The 22,826-nt window shown below is 48.7% G+C and overlaps 6 protein-coding genes across 6 annotated transcripts; 5 read left to right on the top strand and 1 right to left on the bottom strand.

Moving 5' to 3' along the window:
* Nucleotides 1–1,064: 1,064 nt before the first annotated feature.
* On the top strand, nucleotides 1,065–1,913 carry FSUBG_8394 (TOX4; the record flags this gene model as incomplete). The annotated part of the gene is made up of 1 exon (XM_036686798.1): nucleotides 1,065–1,913. The coding sequence occupies one exon, from the start codon at nucleotides 1,065–1,067 to the stop codon at nucleotides 1,911–1,913; it is 849 nt and encodes a 282-aa protein (XP_036536141.1).
* A 696-nt stretch (nucleotides 1,914–2,609) lies between these two features.
* Nucleotides 2,610–4,797, top strand: FSUBG_8393 (pfs domain protein; the record flags this gene model as incomplete). The annotated part of the gene is made up of 3 exons (XM_036686797.1): nucleotides 2,610–2,778; nucleotides 2,966–4,130; nucleotides 4,179–4,797. 3 exons carry the CDS (start codon nucleotides 2,610–2,612, stop codon nucleotides 4,795–4,797), a joined length of 1,953 nt encoding a protein of 650 aa, XP_036536140.1.
* Nucleotides 4,798–6,641: 1,844 nt separating this feature from the next.
* On the top strand, nucleotides 6,642–10,286 carry FSUBG_8392 (aaa family atpase; the record flags this gene model as incomplete). The annotated part of the gene is made up of 12 exons (XM_036686796.1): nucleotides 6,642–6,732; nucleotides 6,792–7,573; nucleotides 7,626–7,994; nucleotides 8,044–8,251; nucleotides 8,304–8,484; nucleotides 8,540–8,575; nucleotides 8,631–8,709; nucleotides 8,760–8,802; nucleotides 8,850–8,927; nucleotides 8,982–9,011; nucleotides 9,064–9,513; nucleotides 9,937–10,286. 12 exons carry the CDS (start codon nucleotides 6,642–6,644, stop codon nucleotides 10,284–10,286), a joined length of 2,697 nt encoding a protein of 898 aa, XP_036536139.1.
* A 4,364-nt stretch (nucleotides 10,287–14,650) lies between these two features.
* FSUBG_8391 (cytochrome p450 3a19) lies at nucleotides 14,651–16,995 on the bottom strand (the record flags this gene model as incomplete). Its single annotated transcript, XM_036686795.1, has 9 exons — nucleotides 14,651–14,788; nucleotides 14,842–14,958; nucleotides 15,155–15,734; nucleotides 15,786–15,899; nucleotides 15,958–16,135; nucleotides 16,196–16,591; nucleotides 16,650–16,719; nucleotides 16,773–16,865; nucleotides 16,930–16,995. 9 exons carry the CDS (start codon nucleotides 16,993–16,995, stop codon nucleotides 14,651–14,653), a joined length of 1,752 nt encoding a protein of 583 aa, XP_036536138.1.
* Nucleotides 16,996–17,819: 824 nt separating this feature from the next.
* On the top strand, nucleotides 17,820–20,177 carry FSUBG_8390 (geranylgeranyl pyrophosphate synthase; the record flags this gene model as incomplete). The annotated part of the gene is made up of 3 exons (XM_036686794.1): nucleotides 17,820–18,108; nucleotides 18,164–18,455; nucleotides 18,506–20,177. 3 exons carry the CDS (start codon nucleotides 17,820–17,822, stop codon nucleotides 20,175–20,177), a joined length of 2,253 nt encoding a protein of 750 aa, XP_036536137.1.
* Nucleotides 20,178–21,016: 839 nt separating this feature from the next.
* Nucleotides 21,017–22,759, top strand: FSUBG_8389 (FAD binding domain protein; the record flags this gene model as incomplete). Its single annotated transcript, XM_036686792.1, has 4 exons — nucleotides 21,017–21,115; nucleotides 21,170–21,679; nucleotides 21,748–22,426; nucleotides 22,491–22,759. 4 exons carry the CDS (start codon nucleotides 21,017–21,019, stop codon nucleotides 22,757–22,759), a joined length of 1,557 nt encoding a protein of 518 aa, XP_036536136.1.
* Between the last annotated feature and the right edge of the window lie 67 nt (nucleotides 22,760–22,826).

The following is a 22,826-nucleotide window of genomic DNA, read 5'->3' as shown; positions in this document are numbered from 1 at the left end:
ACGAGCTTTACGTCAGCCGCGGAGCTCGGCAGTTGCAACTCATTAGTGACGGGCCGTCGCTAGTTAAAAGACGATTGGCCATGGCTGCACAGGCTGGTACTAGCGGGCTTGTTAGTTGCTATATATGACGTTTATTGTCTCGGAAAAAAGGCCAGAATGTAGTCCCCGATGACACACAGCCTACATGTGGATCCCGCTGACATTGTCTTGACTGTGTGTTGATCCCGCTGAGAGATCGACAGTCCGCGTGGTAAGGCGGCTTGACTATTTGTGGACCCCCAGCTGACAGATCGACCGCCTGTGTAGCATGCTCAAGGACAGGAGTGTTAATCCCAATAACATACCGTATTATAGCCTTAGGAGGTAGGGACAAGTGATTGAGCATCACTTTAATATAAGCTTTTCTCAAGCACTTCTAGACTAAAGAGTTTACATCAGTATATATTATAACAGTTAAGACTCATAGCTGAGAGCTTCTAACACTAAAATGAATATACTATATCTTATCGCTATAAATTCATGCTGTTAGGCATAATACCTCCTATCCTTGGTAGGCTACCTGGAACTCCACTAAGACTCTACAGAGTAACAGCCCCAATCAAAGCCATGACTGGCGGAGAGCAATTCGGTTACCATCCCCGATGACAGCTGAAGTAAGAGGTCAAGGCAAAAGTCTCGTCACGACCCTGTTCAAACTAGGGTGTGCCTACCATTTTGGAAGGTGATCCGGGTGATTTCATTACGTTGAATGTTACAATTCATACACTTTTCTCATCAAAGGATGTACTTTGTGTAGGTACATGTTGATTTATCATCAGTCGATCAGTACAGGGTCAAACGGTCGAGAAGGCATCTTTCGGCCGCTTTAGTTTCTCAACGATGTATATTGTACGTTCTCACTCTTACTAGAGTAGAATAACTTTAGGACTTGGAACATAAAAGGCAGCACTTTCCCGCCATTCCACAACCGCTTTTTCATCACAACTCATCACACTTTGTACCCAGATTCCTTTTACACTATCAAGAATCTACCCAAATCCCATTCAATTTCTTAGAACTTCATCATGATGTTCAAAAGCGCCCTTCTTGCCCTTGCCGCCACTGTTGGCTTGTCAGATGCTCTAGGGATCAACTGCCGAGGCAGTGGCCTTTGCAGTGGCAACAAAGGCGCTCTCGGCCAGCTCATTGCCCAGGTCAGGGCCATCGACCCCAACAAGACCTTCAGAAATGGCGAGCATGTTAGCTGCGTTGACATCAACAACATTGGCAACCACCCAGCTATTTGTGCGTTCTATCAAAACATTGGAGACCGCAGCTTTTCGCTTGCCCAGACTCAGACGTTTCTTCAGCAGATCGTCGACCACGGCTGCAAGCTTTGCGGTAGCGTCCCAACTGACCCGGGCAACAATGTTGCCAATGGTCAGCTGACTGTCAACGTCGTCATCAACCCTACCAGCCGCGATGCACCCCAAAGCCCGGCTGTCTACGAGAAGCGCAGCGACAAGACAGACCCTGCCAAACGTGATGCGCCTGAAAGCCCTGCCGCCTATGAGAAGCGCGGCGACAATCTCCTTGTCAGACGCCTTGGTATTAACTGCCGTGGTAGCTCCACTTGTGGAGTTGGCGGCATCGGACATACACCTAACGGAGACCTGAAGGATGTTCGTGATGCTGTTGCTTCTGGCGAAGAGGGCAACTTTGGTAACGGTGAACATGTTGCTTGTATCCCCTTTGCCTTTGGAAACCTCTGTGCTTTCTACCAGAACATTGGGAGCAGAACTTTTACCAAGGAGCAGTCTGTTACATTTCTCGACCAGCTTAGGCAGCATGGATGCTCCAAGTGCGGTAGCATTCCTGTTGATCCTGGCAATGACGTCAAGAACGGACAACTCACTGTTAACTATGTCGCATAAGTGGCCATCTACCCTTTAAGCCTTGCGATAGCTAGGCCTTTTCCGGTTTGTTTGGCTTTAGACATTCCGCGGTGCTAAGAACAGTCAATATGGAGATATTTGAATGAAGGGGAAGGTGGGATTAGTAGATGGGCGGAGAAAATCTTATAGTAAAGCAGCCTACAGGATGATAGTTTTACTATCTCAAGACCAATTAACCTGTTTACTATATCATTACCTATTGCTTTTACTGCCACTACTGAAGTTTACGTGTTACTGAAAGCTTAAGGTCTATCGACGCGAGCAATTTGTTCCATAAGGGCATTTAAGTCATGCTGTCAGCTTGATTCTGTTAGTGAGTTATCTATAATAAAGGAGAAGCTAAGATCGAACTGTACTAGTTAGTTGAAGGGGTTGTAGTCTTGGTACAGTGTTCGCGAGTGAACTTGATGGTAAGCGGGGTAGGTTGAAAGAAACAAAAAGCCAATCGCTTGCCATGAGAGCAACGGTTCATTAATTGGTTGGCGGGACGCTTCACGTGAAATGAGGCAGTTGACTAAGCCGAGGGAGTATCCAATCGAATCGCTGTGTAAGACGGTCAACGCCGTGCAGCAACTCCGAGCTAAACACTTCACAGCCTGATTTACATATGATGACGTGTCGGTTTTCATACGCAACCTGCGGGTCTCGAAATTGCGAGTTTGCGAACATCTCAGAATGGATTCAAAGTTGCGCAGACTTTTTCATGAGGTGCAGAGACAACTGCAAATCCCACTAGAGGTGCTAAAGCAAGACTTTAAGTCTGCCAATTCTGGCATATTCATGTGTCAGCAAATGCATCAGAACTATCGTACCGAGCTTGAACAGCTACACGAATGTCTATCTGGTATGTGCTCCTTGATCCTCCTGCGGTGTCCCCGTTCATTTACATTTCCAAGAAGTCATTTCCGGGAAATCGACGATATCGTCCTGCTCGCTATATACTGTACGATCATGTCTCTGGGGAATACCGGCCTTATGTGGCGTCCCATCAGTGATCCTGGACCCTGTTTCTATCAAGCAACAATGCTTAGAATTTCAGGATGTCTGCGGATTGATGGGAGAAGATATTTATACGGAAGATATATGGGAGAACACGCAACTCCACGAATGGGCGAGGTCGGATCAGTCATCGTTGTTGATGATTCAAGGCGGCTACGAATCTGTCAATCGCCTTGAAAGGTTTGCTGCCGAGGTTTGGGAACACCTCGACAGCAAGAAACCAACAGTCGCCATGTTACAGTGCCTGTCTTCAACAGATTTCTTTAGTGGATTTGATGAACGAGAACTACTGCGACAGATCGCACTCCAAGCTTTGCGAAAGGCTTCACCTGGTCATCCGATATGTTTCCTGGCTGATATGGTACACCTATTTGCAGAAGCTTCGACATGCGAAGACTGGTTCAGAATACTTGAGAGAATATTTGAAATGTTCCCGAGTTTGATTGTCATTCTGACGGTTACTGTTCTAGGGGAACGAGCTGAGAGCACGATAATATGGGGTATCGAATTCGAAAAAATGATGGCAAGGATACAAAAGAGGTCTTTGACGTGTTTGAAAGTATTACTCATTGCAACCCATCAATTATGGGTTGCACCACCAGAAACACCATCGCTGTTTTGGGTTGGTCCAGCACCTGAAACTGATTCAGATGATGGAATGGGTGGCACTTACACGCCATCGGAGCACCAACTTCCACTTAGCTTTCCAATTCAGAACAGAAGTGGACATAAAATATTTCAGATGTCGGAAGCATCACAGGGCGACACAGTATCGGAACAACCAGGACAGCATAATCCTATACACAAAGAACTGAAAGCAGGAAGGCCGGAGTTGCTTCAGCAGAGTTCTTCCTCATCCCATCCTACGCAAATTGATATAGCAGTTCTCTGCGCATTAACACTTGAAGCCGATGCTGTTGAGACGCTCTTTGATGGGCAGTGGACAGCCGGCTACAGTCGCTCCGAGGGAGATACAAACACATATACACTGGGGATTATAGGCCGCCATGGCGTCGTATTAGTCCATATGCCTGGCATGGGGACAATCTACTCCGCGACTGTAGCGACTTGCTGCAGATCTACCTTCCCTAGAGTTTCACTAACACTAGTGGTAGGAATTTGCGGAGGTGTCCCATTCTCCGAGGATGGGACAGAGCTATTGCTCGGCGACGTCGTCATTAGCGATGGACTAGTTCGGTATGACTTTGCGAGACAATATCCAGATGGCTGCTTGATTAAAAATAGCGTGTCAGAGAGCGCTAGAAAGTTACCGGTGGAGATTCTGGGGTACCTGGCCAAGCTGAAAGGTCTAAATGCTCGCAGCAGACTTCGAGAACGAGCGATTGAATATCTGGCAACCTTGAGTAAGGCACTTGAGGTTATGAAACCTGGGGTTAAGGAAGATATCCTGTTTGAGCCGACATATAGCCACAGGCATCATCCCCCATCCTCCTGCAACATATGTAGTGGCGATTCAGGCGACTCAACTGGGATGATTTGTGCACAAGCCCGTGAGGCAAGCTGCAAAAGTCTGAAGTGCGATATTGGAAGGTCTGTGGTCCGAAAGCGTCAAATAGAAGCAGCTGGCGATCAAGATAAGCTGCACCCGGCTGTGCACTTTGGGAAATTCGGCTCTGGAGACAAGGTCATGAAGTCAGGAGAAAGCCGCGACCGTATTGCGCGTAGTGAAGGGATCATTGCCTTCGAGATGGAGGGGGCGGGAGCATGGGATACTTTGCCCTGCGTGATTGTCAAAGGTATTTGTGATTATTCTGATAGTCACAAAGATAAGAGGTGGCAAGTGTATGCCGCTTCAACCGCCGCGGCCTACGCAAAGGCCTTCCTTGAGGGTTGGCGGCAATAGCCTATCCGAAGTAATATTATACGTGGTTTCCTAGGCTTGGCTGAATACTATCTAACCCGATTCATGTTCTCAAAAGGAAACGCGGTGGGTTCTTCATAATCACGTTTAGCTTAATCGCTCTATTATCGGAGAGCATTCTTGTTTATTCGTCCTTCTCGCTACCCTCATTGCTGTCGCTGCTATTGTCAGAAGCGCTCCTGTTATGAAGCCGTTGAAACTAATTTTGTTCTTACTTCACTTGTGACTGGGTCTCTGCTGCGATTGCCCAAGCCTCCGCACTCTCTGTTCAGTTCTTAGAGTCTCAGATGCGAACATTGATCTCTCATTGGCAGAATGCAGGATGTTCTCCTGAATGGTGAGAAAAAAATCCAAAGAGTGACCTGCTTCGCCAGGTTCTAAATGAGGAAATGAGTCTGGTTACGTCGACGCAGTAATAGGAGTGCCTTGGGCCTGAACTTGATCAAGCTTTATGATTCTGTGGATCTATGGCAGTATAGCTACAGTTATGGTTAGTATCAAGACACAATGACTTAGAATAATGGACACTCACTTCGACAATCCACCATGGGCTGCATGCGCTTGCATGCCATGGTTGGCATTGTTTTGTCCCGGCTTGCCGGGTTGTTGCTGTTGCATAGCACTAGCGCGTTGCTGAAGGGTGACGTGGAACTGCCTTTGTTGAAGGGCTGTCAGTTGCATCTGTAGTTGCTGAGGAATGTTGTTTTGCTGAAGCTAAATCTTGAGCTGTGCCCATTTTTTGACATCTGGGGGAATCTGAGTCTGGAGCTGGGTGAGGGCTTGAAGAGGTAAATCCATAGACTCCATCATAACTAGCTGCTGGCTCGGGGTCGGGGCTACATAGGGGTCCAAACCATCAATAGACTCGCGGCTCTTGGCAGAAGTATTCTGCTCAGATGAACGAATATTTTGAGCTCCACATTTGCTGCTCCATCGCGGCCGCCCACGAACCCTGTGCTTGGAACTGTTGTGGGCGTTGCTGGTGCTGATGATCAGGATCGGCAATTGGACTGTTCATATTTGCAAGTGACAAGCTGGCCCAAGCTCTAACATGTTTCTTCCCAAAGTCGGCCAATATCTTGTATTTTTGATCCTCTACCCCTTCAGTGTGATCTCGCGATATTGTGTAATGACAGCTTCTCAGATTGGAGTCTAGTAGACTCGGAGTGTTTTTTTGCACAGTCTGGGCAGCGTGGGTAGTCTTGCTCTGCTTGGAGTCGTTATTGGAGTTGTTATTGGAGTCGTCATCGAGAGGCTCATCGTGGCAAAAATGTGCGATATCTCGCTTGATACATCTGGTGCACGGTCTCTGAAGATCGCAAGACACGGGAGATCGTCGACAATATGTGCAAGCGTGGCTCTGGCTGTTGCCATGCGCGCGGCGACGATATGCATCGCTTGAACCAAGGGTCCGCGATCGCTGGCTTGGTAGGTCTGCCAGCATGCTCCTCCTCTCCTTCGCTTTCAACCTACCGCGAAGCTCCATGCTCAAGAGCTATGGAGTCGTTTTGGAAATGTGAAGCTGTTTTTTTAGTTCACGAGACTAAACAAGTGGGGGAAAGGCCATTTATCAGTCGTGGCATGGTGTCCTGTTTCCAAACGAGGCTAGCGCTTACACGTCCCTTGCTATTGGTTATCATTGCTGAACATATGACGCAAATATGCATATTAGGTAGACAGTGAGGCTGAAAGCACAGCAACAGTCTCACTCTTTCTACCGATGTCAGTCTTCTACCATTAATCACAGTTCATCAACTATTTTTCTCGAATCTTCTACCAATTCGTTCCTCGCTGGCCGAAGTGTTGCATCTCATTTGCATCCAGTCATGGACACCTTCCCAGGCACAGCCTCCAGACCCCAGGACGATTTTTCACAACCGCCTTTGACAAATGGCGAAGACACAGAAGATGGCTCTGGTGAGTGCATCACTCGATCGTTTGATACAGATCTCAAGCCAAACCTTAAAACCATCTAGATATCGACCAGCGGGTATCCAAAACCCACCACCGAGCACCTATGATGATCGACTGGCGTCGTAAAATCTGCAGTTTCCTTAACATGTCCAGTACCTGCACCGATGACGAGATAATCGAGGAGCTCGAAGTCAAGGACAAGCTCTTGAGAGAATCTGAGTCCTTGAAGCGATTGGCCCTTTCTAATCAGGGACCACCCAGAGTTCAAATAATCAATCGAATCAGTTGTCAAGATTCTGACGAGCAAGGCCTCTACCTAGATGAACCTTGGCTTGTCGAAAACGGTCCTCATCGAGCTCACCTGCGTTGCAGTCGATTGCTCGATAATCTGGAACTGTACCTTGAGCGGAACAAGGACATTGTTTGTATTGCTTACCGTGACTACGAGTGCTGTGGAAGGCCGCCGCCTGTCCCAAATCCCGGTCATCTTGAATTTCTCACCGGGGAAAGTGTTGACGTCGTCTCAGACGAATTGAGAGCTGCTTGGGACCGACTTGTTGTAGCTGTCAGTGGTGACGCTGAATTGACCACTAACATTCCTCGAGGAACGTTCGACTCAGAGGATGAAGATGGTCGCGCAGAAGAATTTCGACATCCGTATCTCTGGTGGTTTCGACATCGCAAAAGGATTGAGAGAATAAAGTCCTACCTGAGCCAAGAGTCCAAAGACCAACTAGAAGCATTTCAAGACTATTTGAGGGTTTATCTTGGTGATGAATGGACGAGAGTCGATTCCTTGATTCTCGAGGGGAAGATTACAGCCAAGTACCTAGGTTATCTCTTTGTAAGTACCAGGTAGTGCCCCCCATGCAGTCTACATGCCTTACGTGATACAGGCTCCTGGGCAAATTATCATCTCAAAGCTTAAGGGATTATCAGCGGCTCAGTGGCAAGCATATACTTCAACCAGTTGGCTTGCTACAAGCGTCAATGATCCAACGAAAGGCAGTTTCCTGGCATCAATCTATGTCAGTTACTGGGATTTCGATGGCAACTTCCAGCGATTCAACTCGACTCTCAATCTCTCAGGTTTGCCCTCCTTGACAGCAGAGTTTCCTATCAACACCATGATGGTATTCCCGATGGAGTACGTCGATGACGGTACTAGTTACAATCTGAGGCGACGCGGCCAGATGTTCTGGAAATGTCGCCATCGTAAATATGTTTGTGTTAGTGGTAGTCCTGAAGACAATCTTTCTGGGACAGTCAGTTTATGTACCCTACCCTCGAGGATGGTTACTCATACGCGTATAGACTTCTGGTTCTCGATTCATGATCGACAGAGCAACTTTCAGACAGATGCACCCTCCTACAAGCGGCCAACAAGCACCTGCCCGTTACCGGGATGACCTCGGGCCTGAGATTATGGCCCAAGATGAACCATTGCCTGACTTGGGAGATGGATTTTACATGTGCCTCCCGACATTTCTATATGGCTTCAATATGCAAAAGAAGGACTGGGGTAAGTGTAAAGTCGACTGATACTATCTAAGAATATGCTGACATGCTCTTAGTTAAGTTGGAAGTTGATCTACTTCAGGATGTAACTTGGAACAAGGAGGCTTTTGATCTGCTAGTCATGGAACGCCAGACAAAGGAGCTGGTAGAAGCTGTGGTGACAAACCACTTGGACGAGGACAGGGATACGGATGTGATCCATGGTAAAGGAAATGGACTCTTTATACTACTTCATGGGTAGGTGCCTACGTCGGAGATGCAATGGACCCCTGAAATCTGACTAAACGTATAGAGGCCCTGGAACCGGGAAGACTCTCACTGCGGAAAGGTATAGCCGATATGCCTGGTTATTCTCTTTGTGAGATATTCTGACAGAGATCTAGCGTTGCTGAGATTGCCAAGAAGCCTTTATACAGAGTGACTTGTGGCGACGTTGGTACGAAAGCTGAAGAAGTAGAGCGAGTATGGACTTCTCAGATCAAGAGGCCAGTGCAGTGCGCTAACTCTTTTAGTATCTTGAAGTCGTGTCACTTCTTGGAAAGACATGGGGTTGCGGTGAGTAGCATCTTCATTATGTGCATGCTTTACTTACTTCTTTCTAGTGGTGCTTCTGGACGAAGCCGACGTGTTCCTAGAACAGCGGAAGCTTGATAGTCTTGAACGAAATGCCTTGGTCTCGGGTGGGAGGACCCAATCAACGCACTTGAAGTGTTTCAAACTGACAATATCGTTAGTGTTTCTCAGAGTACTGGAGTACTACGACGGTGTGTAGTCCAATCTCTAATATTCGGCGTCGTACACTAACTGAATATGTAGGAATCATGATCCTTACGAGTAATAGGGTTGGTATATTTGACGAAGCATTCAAATCGAGGATTCAGCTCAGTCTAAGATACAATGACTTAGAGGAAGACCAACGGCGCCAGATTTGGTCGAACTTCATTAACCGGCTCGAGAAGCTCGAGACCCAGCGCATAACACAGGCCAACGAGCAATCTCTTATTAATATTCCTAGCACCCCTCAAACTGCTCCAAGGCTCGGTGTCGACATCAGGAGCATGCGCGATCGGCTTGATGATCTCGCGAAGGCTCCTCTCAACGGCCGTGAGATTCGGAATATGATTTCAACTGCACGTCAGCTTGCTGTTTTCCGTAAAGAAAAGCTTGGCTATCAGCATCTTGATACAGTCATGGCTGAGGCGAAGAAGTTTGGGGAGTATATCAAGCGTCTTCATAAAGGATACACGTCTGATCAGATTAAGAGAGGTCAGAAGGAACGATAAGCCTACGGATATCTTGATTTCGCTTTTTACAATTCAAGTAAACTTAAGGGTAGCCTCTGTATCAAAATCTCATCAGTTGGATGAACTGCCGTTAAATATTAAACAGTGATAACAGCACCCGTATCTCTCAGTTATTCGTAGGAACGTGCTTATCTATATTGATATTGAACGGCAGAAGATATTGATTTGGTAGCCGAGTAACCCGTAAGCCTCACTCCGGCGTCCTGAGTTTGATTGGGTGCCTCATTATCACATTTTAGGTACACGTAAGCGCCAACCTGTCTTTGGAGTCAGATGACAACGGATAGAACACGACCCTCTTTCAGCATCACCAGACAGTGACGCCGCTATCCTGAGCCAAGACTGCGCCCTGGCCCAAATACTGAGCCTTAAAAATCCGGATTAGGGACGTCGAACAGCCCGCAGATGCTGGGGCAGGTGACCAGAACCCGGTCCATGAAACCCGCCAGAGCAAAAGACCCCGCAGGGTCACCAATGGTGGTCAACGATCAACCCAACCTGTTCTCCCCATTCCGCCGTATCGGTACTAGACGGGACACTGGTCGAATCCTCAAGAATTTCAAGGCCAACAAGACTAAGACAGACGACAAGACGAGCCTTAGCCGTGGTGGCCAAAATTGGGATATGATATCAAGGTTGAGTCGATTATGCACAAAGAACGCGGTCGCCAAATACCATCACATCGAAGGATTTATGTGGACAGCATCCAGGAGTCCTCCCTTATCGACGTACTGAATACGAGTGACGACAGACCACCCGCAAGCTTGGAGCGTCAATGCGATAGCTGCGATCGAACTGATAGCCGCGAATGGAAACGTGGACCTAATGGAGCTGCAACACTTTGTAATGCTTGTGGATTCCAGTATGCTGTATGGGAGAGAAATCGTATATTAGGTCGAGGATATAATTAGTAACAGACCCTTAGGCTTGAGTTGTAATGTCATGCTACAAAATATCGTGCCCCGTATCCCGTTAGCTACTTAGCTTGGCAATTAACCCAGGATTGGTAGCCGCCTATGACCTAAAAGCAAGCGCCAGCGCAGTCTGTATTAAAACATAGCCCTCCTTCACATCATCTTATAGCAGCCAGACCAGTTTCTTTCCTACTTTCTAAGCGCTGGTCTTCCTTCTTCAAGGGGCACCTCCCAGTTGGAACAAAAGGACCCAGGTTCACAGCTCAGAACCCCAGGTCGGGAGTCAAGCGCTTTCGATCCCTTCGCAGATGGTGTCGGAGGTTCAGCGACCTCCTCCGCCTATGTATAACCCTATGTATAACCCTAAGAATATAGAAATTGCCGGGGACTGAGCCATGAGGAACAGTCAAAGTATGATTAGTTATTGCAGAGTCTTTTGTTGTTGATCAATGGGTCCCCTTCAGAACAGCAATACGCCCTCCGCTTTCTGCAGCAGAATTATAGAACTCACTGATAGGATCGCCACCCCGATCAAAGATAAAAGTCCCCAGACAGTGAAGTGACAGGGCATCCGGAACTAAAAGGGAAATCGACCTGTAAGCTTTGCTTATTCTCACAACTAGGAATCTTCCAGAAACAGAAGGTATCCTTAAAGTCCCTGAGCGAAACACGGACCCATTATTCAATATCGCGAGATCATACTTCGGGAGAGGAGGTTCATATGTACGAGCTTATAGGCAGCTTCGGGAAAAGGCCGCCCCCCCCTTCCAAGCGCGGAAAAGGCCAAGAATGATGCAACTATGAGTCCTCATATCAGCCTCAGTGGAGGAAAGCGAGACTGGGTAATCTTGGATGACGAGGAACGTGGCTATGGTACTTTTAACCCCAGCGGGATTACGAGAAAAGTCGAGCCGACCACCAGACCAGCTCGCCTTTCTTGCTGGGGACACCTGTATACAACTCATTCTGTAGGCTCAGACTGGATCTAATCAAATTCATTGACACAGTACAAAGCTCAACACGCTCAGGGTATGTATTTAGTACCCCTCATTTTCGATGTGTATAATCCAATCCGCAACTATGACTATAGTCAACCAAGACAGCTCAAACCTTCTACAAAGACCATCCTGATAAACAACGGCCGGCTCAGCATAGATGAACTAGGGCACATTGAAGCTACAGGTTCAATTAAACCTCTATATACTGCTTATACCGCTCTTTTAAACAGTTTTAAAGGATGCTTGAACGCTGGAAGGGGTTGTTTGCTTCTCAGATCCACTGAACCATAACATCACTTCAACAGCTGGAGATCATCGAGTAAATAGAGGCTTCAGACATGGCAAACAAGCGCAGATCACACTAGCCCATGGCTCAAGAATACTGTTGAGCAATTAGAGTTTAAGACTTGGATGGAACTCTCCTCCATCAGACAACGTACCTCTATATTAGACCATAACCCAGACTATACCTGAAGTCCAAGTCTTCGTCAACTTTTATCCTTGTCACCGATCGGATGATACTGACAACCAGTACGCTGTGGTATCAGCCGTTGGCGCTCTTCCCTACGGAATATAAAAAATGGGGAGATGCTTACAAACCGCCAGCCATCAGGATAAGCGCAATGCCAATCTTGCGACTCAAGGGTACTTTAATAGGGTGCAGTAGCCAAAACGGCAACAACAGCAATATCAAATCGCTCACACAGTTGATGACGGCTGACGCTGCGTGTACATTCACGATGGCCTGGCAGTTCTCACCTTCATTTACTGGACTGCGATATGCAATAGCCGAAATGGTAAGAAAGATGCAGGTGGCAACAACGACGAATAACACGGCGTAAGCGCAGATAATGAAGTGCATGTCGACAGTGAGTCTGAGATAGAACATCCCAGCCCACTTTGCGTTCTAACGATGATGAGCAATAGTGACGACGTTTTATGGATGGTGGTCTCCCCTCTAGTAAGATGTGAAGACCTTAACGGTCAACATCTTTGACGCTTGTACCGGCGCCGAGTCGCATCTTTCGGTGTTAGCTATAATCGTCAAACCTTGGTCGAGAATACTTACTCATTACAGCGCCTATAGATCCTATTGTCGCAAACTTAAATGGGATTTTACCGTGTTGGCTTGATATGTCTCATTGAGGCGTCATTCGCTTTAGGCATCAATCAACCTATTCCACAGTATTAGTTATGACCCCCGAGATTTCAAAGCTTAACCTACAGCTGCGAAGATCATAAGTGCCGCGAAGTGTCATTTAATACAACTATGAGGTTTTTGCGCCCACTTACTGTCATCGAGATGCCATTTGGTTATAACTCTCTTGCTTATCCAGATCCGCAGCGCAATAATCGACAAGCTAAGTAGGGCCAATATTACCGCAGTATTAGATAGTCTTGAGCTTTTACCGCCAGTGTGATAGAACATTCTTTTTTGCAATCTCGACTGGGCCATCGTGAGGTTCGCGAATATCCGTTTCTGTCATCTTAGATAAGATGCGCGTAGCGGCTTGTCTCACGTAGGGCGCGTCGTAGTGTGAAAATGTCAAAGTCTGCTGGGAGTCGGAGCATTTTTCGCTTGTAAGAAGACCATCCAAGAGTCAGAGGAAGTAAAAAGACGTCTAAGACGGCAAAGCGCTATAATGGCAATTATAAAGCGCCGTATACGGTGCACTTGCGTCAGTAAGCATACCAAGTTGGGCGCATTATGGAAGCTATACCGATCTATATTGGCTCTTCGGGCTCTTGGTGCCGAGCTAGTGCTAGAAAGATTATAATATCTGCCGCTGCTGTCATCCAAATACCGGATCATAAAACCAGGTGAGAGCGGCTCCTAGGCATCAAGTAATACTTACTTAGCAAGTTCTGTAACATACTTATCTTTCTTTTCCTCGATCATGCTTCGATTCTTCCCTGCGTTAGTTTTATAGCTTTCCTCAGTCTTCCTGAGACTGTCAATCCTCCCTTGCCTTCCATCGAAAGTTCCCTGGGCCTCATCAACTTCATCCTATAGCAGCTCAATAGTACCTCATTTTTTCCTAGCTATATCGAGCGCCTTAGGGTTCGAATAAACCTTGTTTGTTTATACTCAAAGAAATTTTATTGTTATAGATTTAAAAACTCCTGAATATCTGCTCTAATCTATCATTATTAAATTAATTAAATACGCTCGGTTCAGAATGTCACGAAGAACAACAGACAGTCCATGAACTTCGACCTATTCCCTGCCTTAAAACTCAAGTGGTAGAGAAAGCACCTTGAGCTCATTCCAGTTAATCCAGTCTCCGTCTCGATTGATACCTATCGTAACGGGCTTGCAAGTCTTAGATTGGCTTAGATAGCGCTCGTCGATTTGAAAGACTCCCCTGTTTGTGCGAAGCCTTGATTCATCGGCCTCAATAGCCAAGCGAATCGGTTGGTAGTTGAGTTTAAAGGTTTTGAGACACTGACCCGTTTTAGCATTTCGAATTTCAATTGTCCCATCAGACCATCCTAGACCCACTCTATTAGGTGCTTGGGAAAACGCGAGCGAAGCTAGTCCGCTATGCTGCTCGTGGTACAATATATTTGGATTTGTATAGGTTTTCTCCATTGTGAATCGAGATACAGGTTTACGGCTTCTCATACTGTAGGTTAAGACTTCCATACGGCAGCTGGATACAAGGGATTGGGAATTAGAAAAAAAACCCAAGCATCGGTGTGATCTCTGGGTGTGATGGGGAGTGATTGTCGGAGTTGTTGGTTGATTCAGTATGGTGCAAACCCCCAATCGTCCTGCAGCCTAAGGGCATTGTCCTTATCTTCGTCAAAACTGCTGACTGCATCGAGACCTGGACAGGGTTCCCCAAAATAGGAAGGCCTAAAACTCACTCTCGTACGTCTCGTTTTGGGAACGAGGCATGGGCCCACAGTCAAGGCGACATAAGGATGACTGCATGAGTCCCAGTCTCTATGTGGAGAAGCGGCACAGCAACTGACGTATCCGACTTCAGAGCCAAGCATTCACATCCACAGGAGTGCATCGGAAGCTTAGGTAGCCGAAATTTCCGAAGAGAACACCTTGCTAATGTAGAGTAGGTAGGGTCTCATCGGTGCAATGCGACGCTGACTGCTCTTATCATATTTACTGATAAATCGCTGCCTGAAATGTGCAGCATGGCGGTGGGAGCTCTTGAACCCATTCATACTAGTTAAGCGCTTCTCGCATGTAACCAGTATGTCCGAAGCCAATGAGCTTTCGCGCTACTGCAAAGATCTCCCTGGGCGCCAGCGTAGCGGCCGCGGCACGGGACGTGGGCAGCCTCTTTCGCCGGCACGCCAGGAGCTAGAATAGCCTAGTCAATACGAGAAACGCCATCTTTTGAATACATCGCACACCCTTAGGGCTGGACCCCAGTCAACTTGAGGCAATTTCGCCTCCATGGCGTGGACTGCTGTCTTTTCGTCGATACGATGTGTCCAACGACCCTGTGATATCACGGGGTTCCAGCACAGCTGCGAAGCAGCGTAGAATTTCAAGCCATGACACCGGCAAGCATTACGGTAGCCAAAGGTCAACGTGACGTTCCTTTATATTATTGAAGCACGTTTTCTCGAAATTCGGGAGGGCGCTAGAGTAGTGATTGACATCAATTCAGCGTGATAATGCTTGAATACGTTATGATCTGCCGCTGGCTTTCATCACATGTACCATCACCTTGTAGTCCGTGTAGATGAGGCTACTGCCAGCGTCGCGCTCCCAAACAAACCCGCCCTGATCCAGCAGCTGAAAGTCATATTTCCAAAGCAAGTTTCCAACAATAAGTCGGATGCTCTGCTGTGCCATCTCCCTGCCGATACATGCCCTACTTCCAATGAGGAAAGGACGATAAGCGGTCCTGTTGTCCCTCTTGAACTCGCTATCTTCCGCAACATCGAGCCATCTCTCAGGGCGGAAGGCGGAGGGATCTGCGAAGTACTCCGGCGACCTTTGGATTGTGTAAAGATCTGCGGAGACTGTGGTACCGGCAGGGATGTGCACCCCATCTATGGTGCATGAAGGAGCAGTACGCTGTGCCGTTTTGCCGTTTGCGGGTGGAAGCAACCTCAGGGTCTCCCGGATACAGGCGTTCAGGAATGGCAGCCTGGCAAGGCGCGCTCCTGTGATTTCTTCGTCACTGGCAAAGGTCGAGCGGATCTCAAAGCAAACTCTGTTATACGCCTCGGGATAGCGTAAGATGTGGTAGAAAGTGGCGGCCAGTGTCGTAGCTGTTGTCTGGTATCCGGCCAGGCTGCGGTATCTCTAAGCAAAAGTCGCATTGAGGAAATTGGTTTGTACATACGTTAGGCCCATGGCATTACTGAAGAATGCATCCGCGTTGAGCGTCAGGTCTTGCTTCTCGCTGCCCATGATAGCGGTCAGGAAGTCTTCTCTTCCGTCTTGCCTTTCGGCGCAGCTGTTGGAAATTCGTATCAGATCACTGGAATTATCAAGAGGTTTGAAGAAATACTCACTCGCGCAACTTCGAAGATGGCACAAGCTTGGAGAGTTGCGACGGGAACGGCAATGCTGTGATGAGGCTTCTAGCAATCCCAAATACTGAAGCAATCCCAGGCAGGGCGAGGAAAAAGCTCAAGGCCTCGACCATGGGCATCGTTGATTTACCAAGCTGCTTCAATGACTCGTAAGTAGCTGAGACGCTCTGTTAGCATTATTTCTGTCGGCATGTCCAAGGTACCGCTTTCAACTTACGGCGCTTTCCAGACATGAGAGGTTCACCGAAAGCAAGATCACCAATGATCTCCCAGAACATCGTCTCCAATGTGTCAGCGATGTCTACGGTACCGCCGCTCTTGGCAAGTTCTCCAAGTTCGGACATGGCCATGGCAATATGCAGCTTCTGGATGGGTTCCTGTCTTGCAAGCGCTTGAGGGGTGAAAGCTTGCTGTATCACCTTGTGCAATTTCCTGTGAAGTACAGGATTAGGTATGGTGATGAGGGTCGGAGCGTTCAACACGAGGTCCGAGAAAAGCGTCAAGAAAGTCCCATTCTTGGAAAAGCGACCGTCCTCTTGTTTCGCGTAAATTGCTGTTTCTGCTTCTAGTGAAGCAAATGAGACTTCGTTGGGTCCGATTCGCACGACATTTCCTGAAACAGACGAGTCACGTCAGTCAAACAGCTTTGGTCGTGGATGCTGAGGGCCTACCGTATTGTTGATGGAGAGCTTGCAGTTCCGAGTTGAACCGCATGCGGTGCAGAGCCCTCATAATCCATAGCTGTTTTCATAATTTAATCGTTACCCGCGCACATATTGAGAGAATAGACCAACCGGACAGAATTTGGCCAGAAATGGGCCAGGAATGTGGCGGAGAGGATGTAAGAAGCAGCCATAGATAATGACTGACACGAGGGCAAGCGCCAACTGAGAGAGAAAGAAATGTCAGAACAATAGCCATTTTTGATCGATTCCACAGAGTATGACATACGATAACCAATGCAAGACCCAATTGCTGTCCCAAACTCCAGGTCGATAATGGTGAAGTGAAGGCCATGGTGTAGGCCCGTGATTGTCGTCAGTGCCAAAGCAAACCAGATGGAGGGGGGCTGAGATGGGACGTCAGTTCTTGAGATCGATTTCAAACCCCGTACGTACGGTTGGTCTGTGCGAGCTCTCCCGAAGCATCGGCTCTGGAAATTCTAGCTAGCGACATACCAAAAGCTAAAGGAGAGACTGGGGATAAAATTCGGGGACACTGATTCACGGCGGAGCAGAATCAGAGGCTACCGAAGCAAGGCAGGCCTCTGAAATCCTTTTTTTTTCCACCACCCCTTTCTTTACAGTCTTTGAATCCTTTGCACGAGCTTTACACTAGCGCTTACGAGCATGGGTGTTTAAGCATACGGGACCAGACAAGTTTAAACTTTCCCATGATCTACACAATCGTCGATCTCTATTGGCACGCGTGTTCGCGCTTCGAATATATGGGACACATCCCTGCCGGCCCTTATCACGTAGCATGTAAGTTTACGTAGCATTCAAGTCCTAGACCCCTACGGAGCTCCACAACGAAGTCAACTACGGAGTACCCTGCATTGCGATGGTGATGGTGTCTCGTTATCGGCTAAGGCTATCGAGTCCTAAACCGCCACACATACCAAGCCCAGAACGTGGGCTTATCACAGCCTACTCGGTAGTAGCTGTTGACGCGTCAGACAACTATCAACGGAGTCCAGTAGGGTAACAGGATAATGCAAGTATCTAAACTCGAAGAAAGAACAATAAGATGGTTATCTCTGCTATCCACATATGTTCATTCCATCTCTAGAGACAGGTAATTGAACTTTTACGAAGCATTTTATCCCGCTTTTACCAATTATGGATCCGTTACTGTATCGGTCGAGACTCGTACCGGTGGAGGAAGCTCGAGAGACGGGTTGCTTTACAACCCTTCCGATCCGAGTTCACTTGCGGGATGACCTCGCTGATGCCGCCAGCCGGCGCTTTGTCAGTGACTGGGCCAGGGAAATGGGAGATGGCCGAGAGAAGAAGACTTACTTCTCTTTCTCGCCTGTAGGCAACTGGTCTTCTCTAATTTACCCCGAAGCCATTCCCGAGCGTCTGGGAGTTTTGGCATATCTTTCGGATCTGGGCTTGATTCATGACGGTAAGTTTTACCTTCCAGATTCCTGTCCGTAGTATGGAATCTGACAAACTTTCAGACACTGGTGAGGGCCTCAGTATCGAAGAAGCCCAAGCCGAGCACGATGAGCTTTATGCTGCCTTGGACCCAGACGACAAGAGCAGTCTGGATCCTGACTCAAGGGCAATGAAGACCAAGAAGCTCGTTTCACAGTGCATACTCGAGTGTATCAACCTCGACCATGAGCTTGGGTTGAATATGCTCGCTGCCTTTCGTGATGTCTGGCTCGCTATCAGCGAGAAGAACAGCGACAAGGAGGCACAGACATTAGAAGAATATCTGAAATACCGCAGTGAGAACGGCGGCATGCTGTAAGCAGATCCTCTCCGCATTTCCGAACTCAAACATAATCAGCCCTTAGAGTTTTCTGGCCAATGCTGCAATTCAGCTTGGGAATATCCCTCTCAGAAGCAGAGCACGAGCTCGTGCAGCCCATCATTGACGCGGCCACTGAAGGTCTTCTATTGGCGAATGACTACTTCAGCTGGGAGCGCGAACTGAGAGAAGTCCAGTCTGGTCAGTCCAAGAGGATTGTGAGCGCCGTGGAGCTGTTTGCCCGAACAATGGGACTTTCAGTGGAGGATGCCAAGGAGGCGGTCAAATCCAGGATCATCAAGTCAGAAAGTGATTTCTGTCAACGCCGCGATGATCTCTACAAAGCTCGACCCAACATATCATCAAAGTTGAAAAGATGGATTGATTGTGCTGGCCTAGCGGTCTCAGGGAACCACTATTGGTGCTCTGCTTGTCCGAGACAAAACGCGTGGAAGAACGAAACACTTTCAAATGGCCAAAACGGCCACAAAGTTCACAATGGAAACGGGTTCAAGACTACGCCCGTTACCAATAAAACTACTGGCGATCTTCAAAGCAGTGGTATCAAGATTCTCTCAAACGGTAACGTGGGCAACGCCATCCTCAGCGGAAACGGTGCCAAAACTGTTGTCAATGGCAACGGAGCCAAAAGAAAACTCTGCCAGTACGAAATGGCAAGTCCAGAACAAGAGCCATTAGTTCAGAAAAGGAGAAGCAATGAGACAGATGTTTTGTGTCAAAAACACGACATTCAAACGGTCTCCCAGTACCCCCTTTACAAACCATCCAACCTGGCCATGGATGCGCCGGCAGCCTACATCTTAGGAATGCCTTCCAAAGGTGTCCGTGACACCCTGGTTGATGCTCTTAACACCTGGCTACACGTGCCTTCAGCAGCGGTCAAGACAATCGCGTCAGTTATAAACCTGTTGCACAATGCATCACTCATTTTGGACGACCTGCAAGACAACTCTCCACTCAGGCGGGGGCTCCCATCAGCCCATGTCATCTTCGGGCAAGCCCAGTCTATCAATAGCGCAAATTTTATGTTCGTTAGAGCAGTACAGGAAGTAGCTCAGAGTCTTAGCCCAGCTGCACTGACAGCAGTGCTTGAAGAGCTTGAAGGCCTCTATCTCGGGCAAAGCTGGGACCTGTACTGGAAGTTCAACCTAGCATGCCCTACCGAGGCCGAGTACGTCAACATGATTGACCACAAGACGGGCGGCATGTTCAGGATGCTGCTGCGGGTCATGCAGGCCGAGAGCACCGCTACGGAGACACAACGCCTCGACTTCGAGCGGCTAACCCTGCTCTTCGGGCGCTTCTTCCAGATCCGGGACGACTACATGAACTTCGGAGACTACGCGGCCCAAAAGGGTCTCTGCGAGGACCTGGACGAGGGCAAGTTCTCGTACCCCATCGTCTACTGCCTCGCCAACCACCCGGAGTATCGCGGACATATCCTTGGCGTGTTCAGGCAGCGACCGACGGTGGCCACGACTACCGCTTCTCCGCTTTCCAAGGAGAGCAAGGCGCATCTGGTGAGCTGCTTGCGCAAGTGTGGAGCGTTTGAGAAGACGCTCGAGTGCCTGCGGGACGTGGAGCGGGAGCTGGAGTCGGAGATTGACCGACTGGAGCGTTTGACGGGAGAAGCTAACCCCATGCTCCGCCTGTGCCTTGCAAAGCTAAGCACAAAGGGGATTGCCACGTTGGGATAGAAGAGTTGGATGGGTCGCGGATTTGTGGCACATACTGTGTAAGGATCCCTCTATAGGTCGTTTTCTTGGCGTGGTATGTCGATAGAATGTTGATTTAGCGCTTACCGCGTATGTCTTTCGTTATCTTGTTGAGGAACATACACACACACAAGTCTATTACCCCGGGCAGGCCAGTGACGAGATGGCTCTATAAGCTAAAAATACATTTATTATGCGAATAATTGCCTCAATCTCGCCAAGCTTGTATGGCTATTGTCGTATTCTTTCTATCCATTTGCGCTGCAAAGGATGCGCCAAGTTCCGAATCCTCCAGGAGTCGGGCCGCTGGAGAAAGGACTACTGCACGGTAAATCCTAGATAACACCCATCTGCTTCGCGTGGAAAGCAGTGATATCCTCCGACCCCTGTAGGGTTACACCCGGGACGGGGCGACTCCCGCTCCACCTTCATAGACACTCTGGCTTGATAGGGCGAGACCGACCTTTCCAAAAGAATGCAAGTAGGACTAATGGAACGAAAACCTGTAGCGAAGGGTGTGAAGTTTACATGCAGGTGCGCAATCAAGTACGGTGTCTACAGGAGAGCGTCATGCCCAGTCTTCGAATGCATCTGCTGGGATCTGGACGGGGCGACTTTCGACCATGACCTCCTCTTGCCTACATAAGCCTGTGAATCGTGGGCTGGAATAATGGGCAAGTAATTACAAGCGAATTATCTGGGAAGAAGCAGGCAGCCATATTCCGATATTGCGCCTACGTTACACCCAATATTCTTGGCTCAACTTTCGTCATTCTCCGGTTTTCAGAATCCTTGGTTTTGCCGCGTCGGACCAAACGATAATGCGTCAATCATCGACCTTGACTTGGACCTGCGTTCTCCTGGCTCCCCTTGCGGCGAGTAAAGGCCTCATAGCAGACTACAATTCATGCCAGAGTGCGGTACGTACAGCTCCAGCGTCAGGACAGTTAGTCACACCCCCCTGACACCGGTAGTGCGTCTCGCTATCTAAACAGCTATCCGTCGAGTCAGTTGGCGACTACATTGCAGAGTTCAAGCAGCAGCCTATCGCTAGGGCGGGAGTGGAGACCGGGTCATTGTACTGGTCGCAGCAGCAGCAGGCCGTCCGGCCGGCCTGCCTCGTTCACGCCCGTGAGGCCCAGGACGTCGCACTCGTGGTGCAGACGTCGCGCTCCACGGGGTGCCCCTTCGCCGTCCGCGGGGGCGGGCACTCCGACATTCCCGGATTCAGTAATAGTCATGGTGGGATCACCGTCAACATGGCCGGCTTAGGCGATGTCAAAGTGGACGCGAGTGCCGGCGTAGCTCGAGTAGGAGCGGGCGCAACGTGGGGGACGGTCTTCAAGGAGCTTGATAAGACAAACAAGACTGTTGTTGGGGGCCGACTGACTGGAGTCGGTGTTGGAGGATTGCTTCTGGGCGGTGGGCTTAGCCACTTGTCTGGATTACATGGGTTGGCGTGCGACAACGTTCGCAACTACGAGGTAAGTCGGGACCGGGATCGCAATGCGAGACTCCACGTTTGCCATACGCGAGGCTGACGTGATACCAGATTGTCCTTGCCAATGGCAGCATCTTCGACGTCTCGCACTCTACCCACCCGGATCTCTACCGAGCGCTTCGCGGGGGTGGCAATAACTTTGGAGTCGTGACTCGTTTCGATCTGGACATGTATGATCAAGGCCCCATGTGGGGAGGCCTGCACGTCTGGCTGTTGCTACCATCAGTGACATCGGCCGTCACGTCAGCCTTCGTAGAATTTGGCCACGACGCCCCGTCAGATAAGCATGTTTCACTGTTTGCGGGCCTCGGGTTCATGCAGGGCAACTTCGCCTGGGCCGTGGGGCAGTACGACACTCTCGGAAGAGAGGAACCTCCCATCTTTTCCAAGTTCAGAGACGATGTCGAGACATATGGCGCTCCCAAGGTTGTCAACACGGCAAGGGTCACGTCACTATCGGACCTTGCTGAAGAGCTGAATCTTTCAGAGCCGGCGGGCATGCGGAGCCGGTTCACGACAGCCACCTTTAGGATTGATGTGGATCTACTTCGGCTGATGGCCGGCTACTTTGTGGAAGAGGTCGAAAGGGCTCTGGAGAATGGCTTACGTGAAGACAAACGCTTTGCGCCAATGCTGGGCATCCAACCCCTGACGAAGAACATTATCAGGGCACAATCCAAGCGTGGAGGAAATGTAATGGGTCTCGATGAAGAATCTGGACCGCTCATTGGTAAGTTTGATCTCTTCTATCATAACGTACATGTTGTTTGTGGGCTGATTCATGCGACTTCCAGTCTGTTCTTTTGGCTGGGAATGGTTTCGTGAGACAGACGATGCTGTCGTGATTGCCGGCATCAAGAGCGTTCTTGAGAAATCCGTAGCCGCGGCGAAGGAAAAGAGTTTGTATCATCCTTTCAAGTACATGAACTATGCTGCGGAAGACCAGGATCCTATCGCAAGCTATGGAGCTGAAAATGTTGAGTTCTTGAAAAAGGTCAGACAAACCTACGATAGCGACGGACTGTTCACGGAACTAGTGCCTGGTGGCCACAAGATCGAATGATCATCTTTGGATTAGAATCATTGAATATAGTCTATGAACATTACAAAAACCCTCATATTCACAAGAA

Source organism: Fusarium subglutinans, assembly GCF_013396075.1.
Source record: "Fusarium subglutinans strain NRRL 66333 chromosome Unknown NRRL66333_c0000114, whole genome shotgun sequence".
NCBI lineage: Eukaryota > Fungi > Ascomycota > Sordariomycetes > Hypocreales > Nectriaceae > Fusarium > Fusarium subglutinans.
This window is presented reverse-complemented; position numbering and strand designations above follow the sequence as displayed.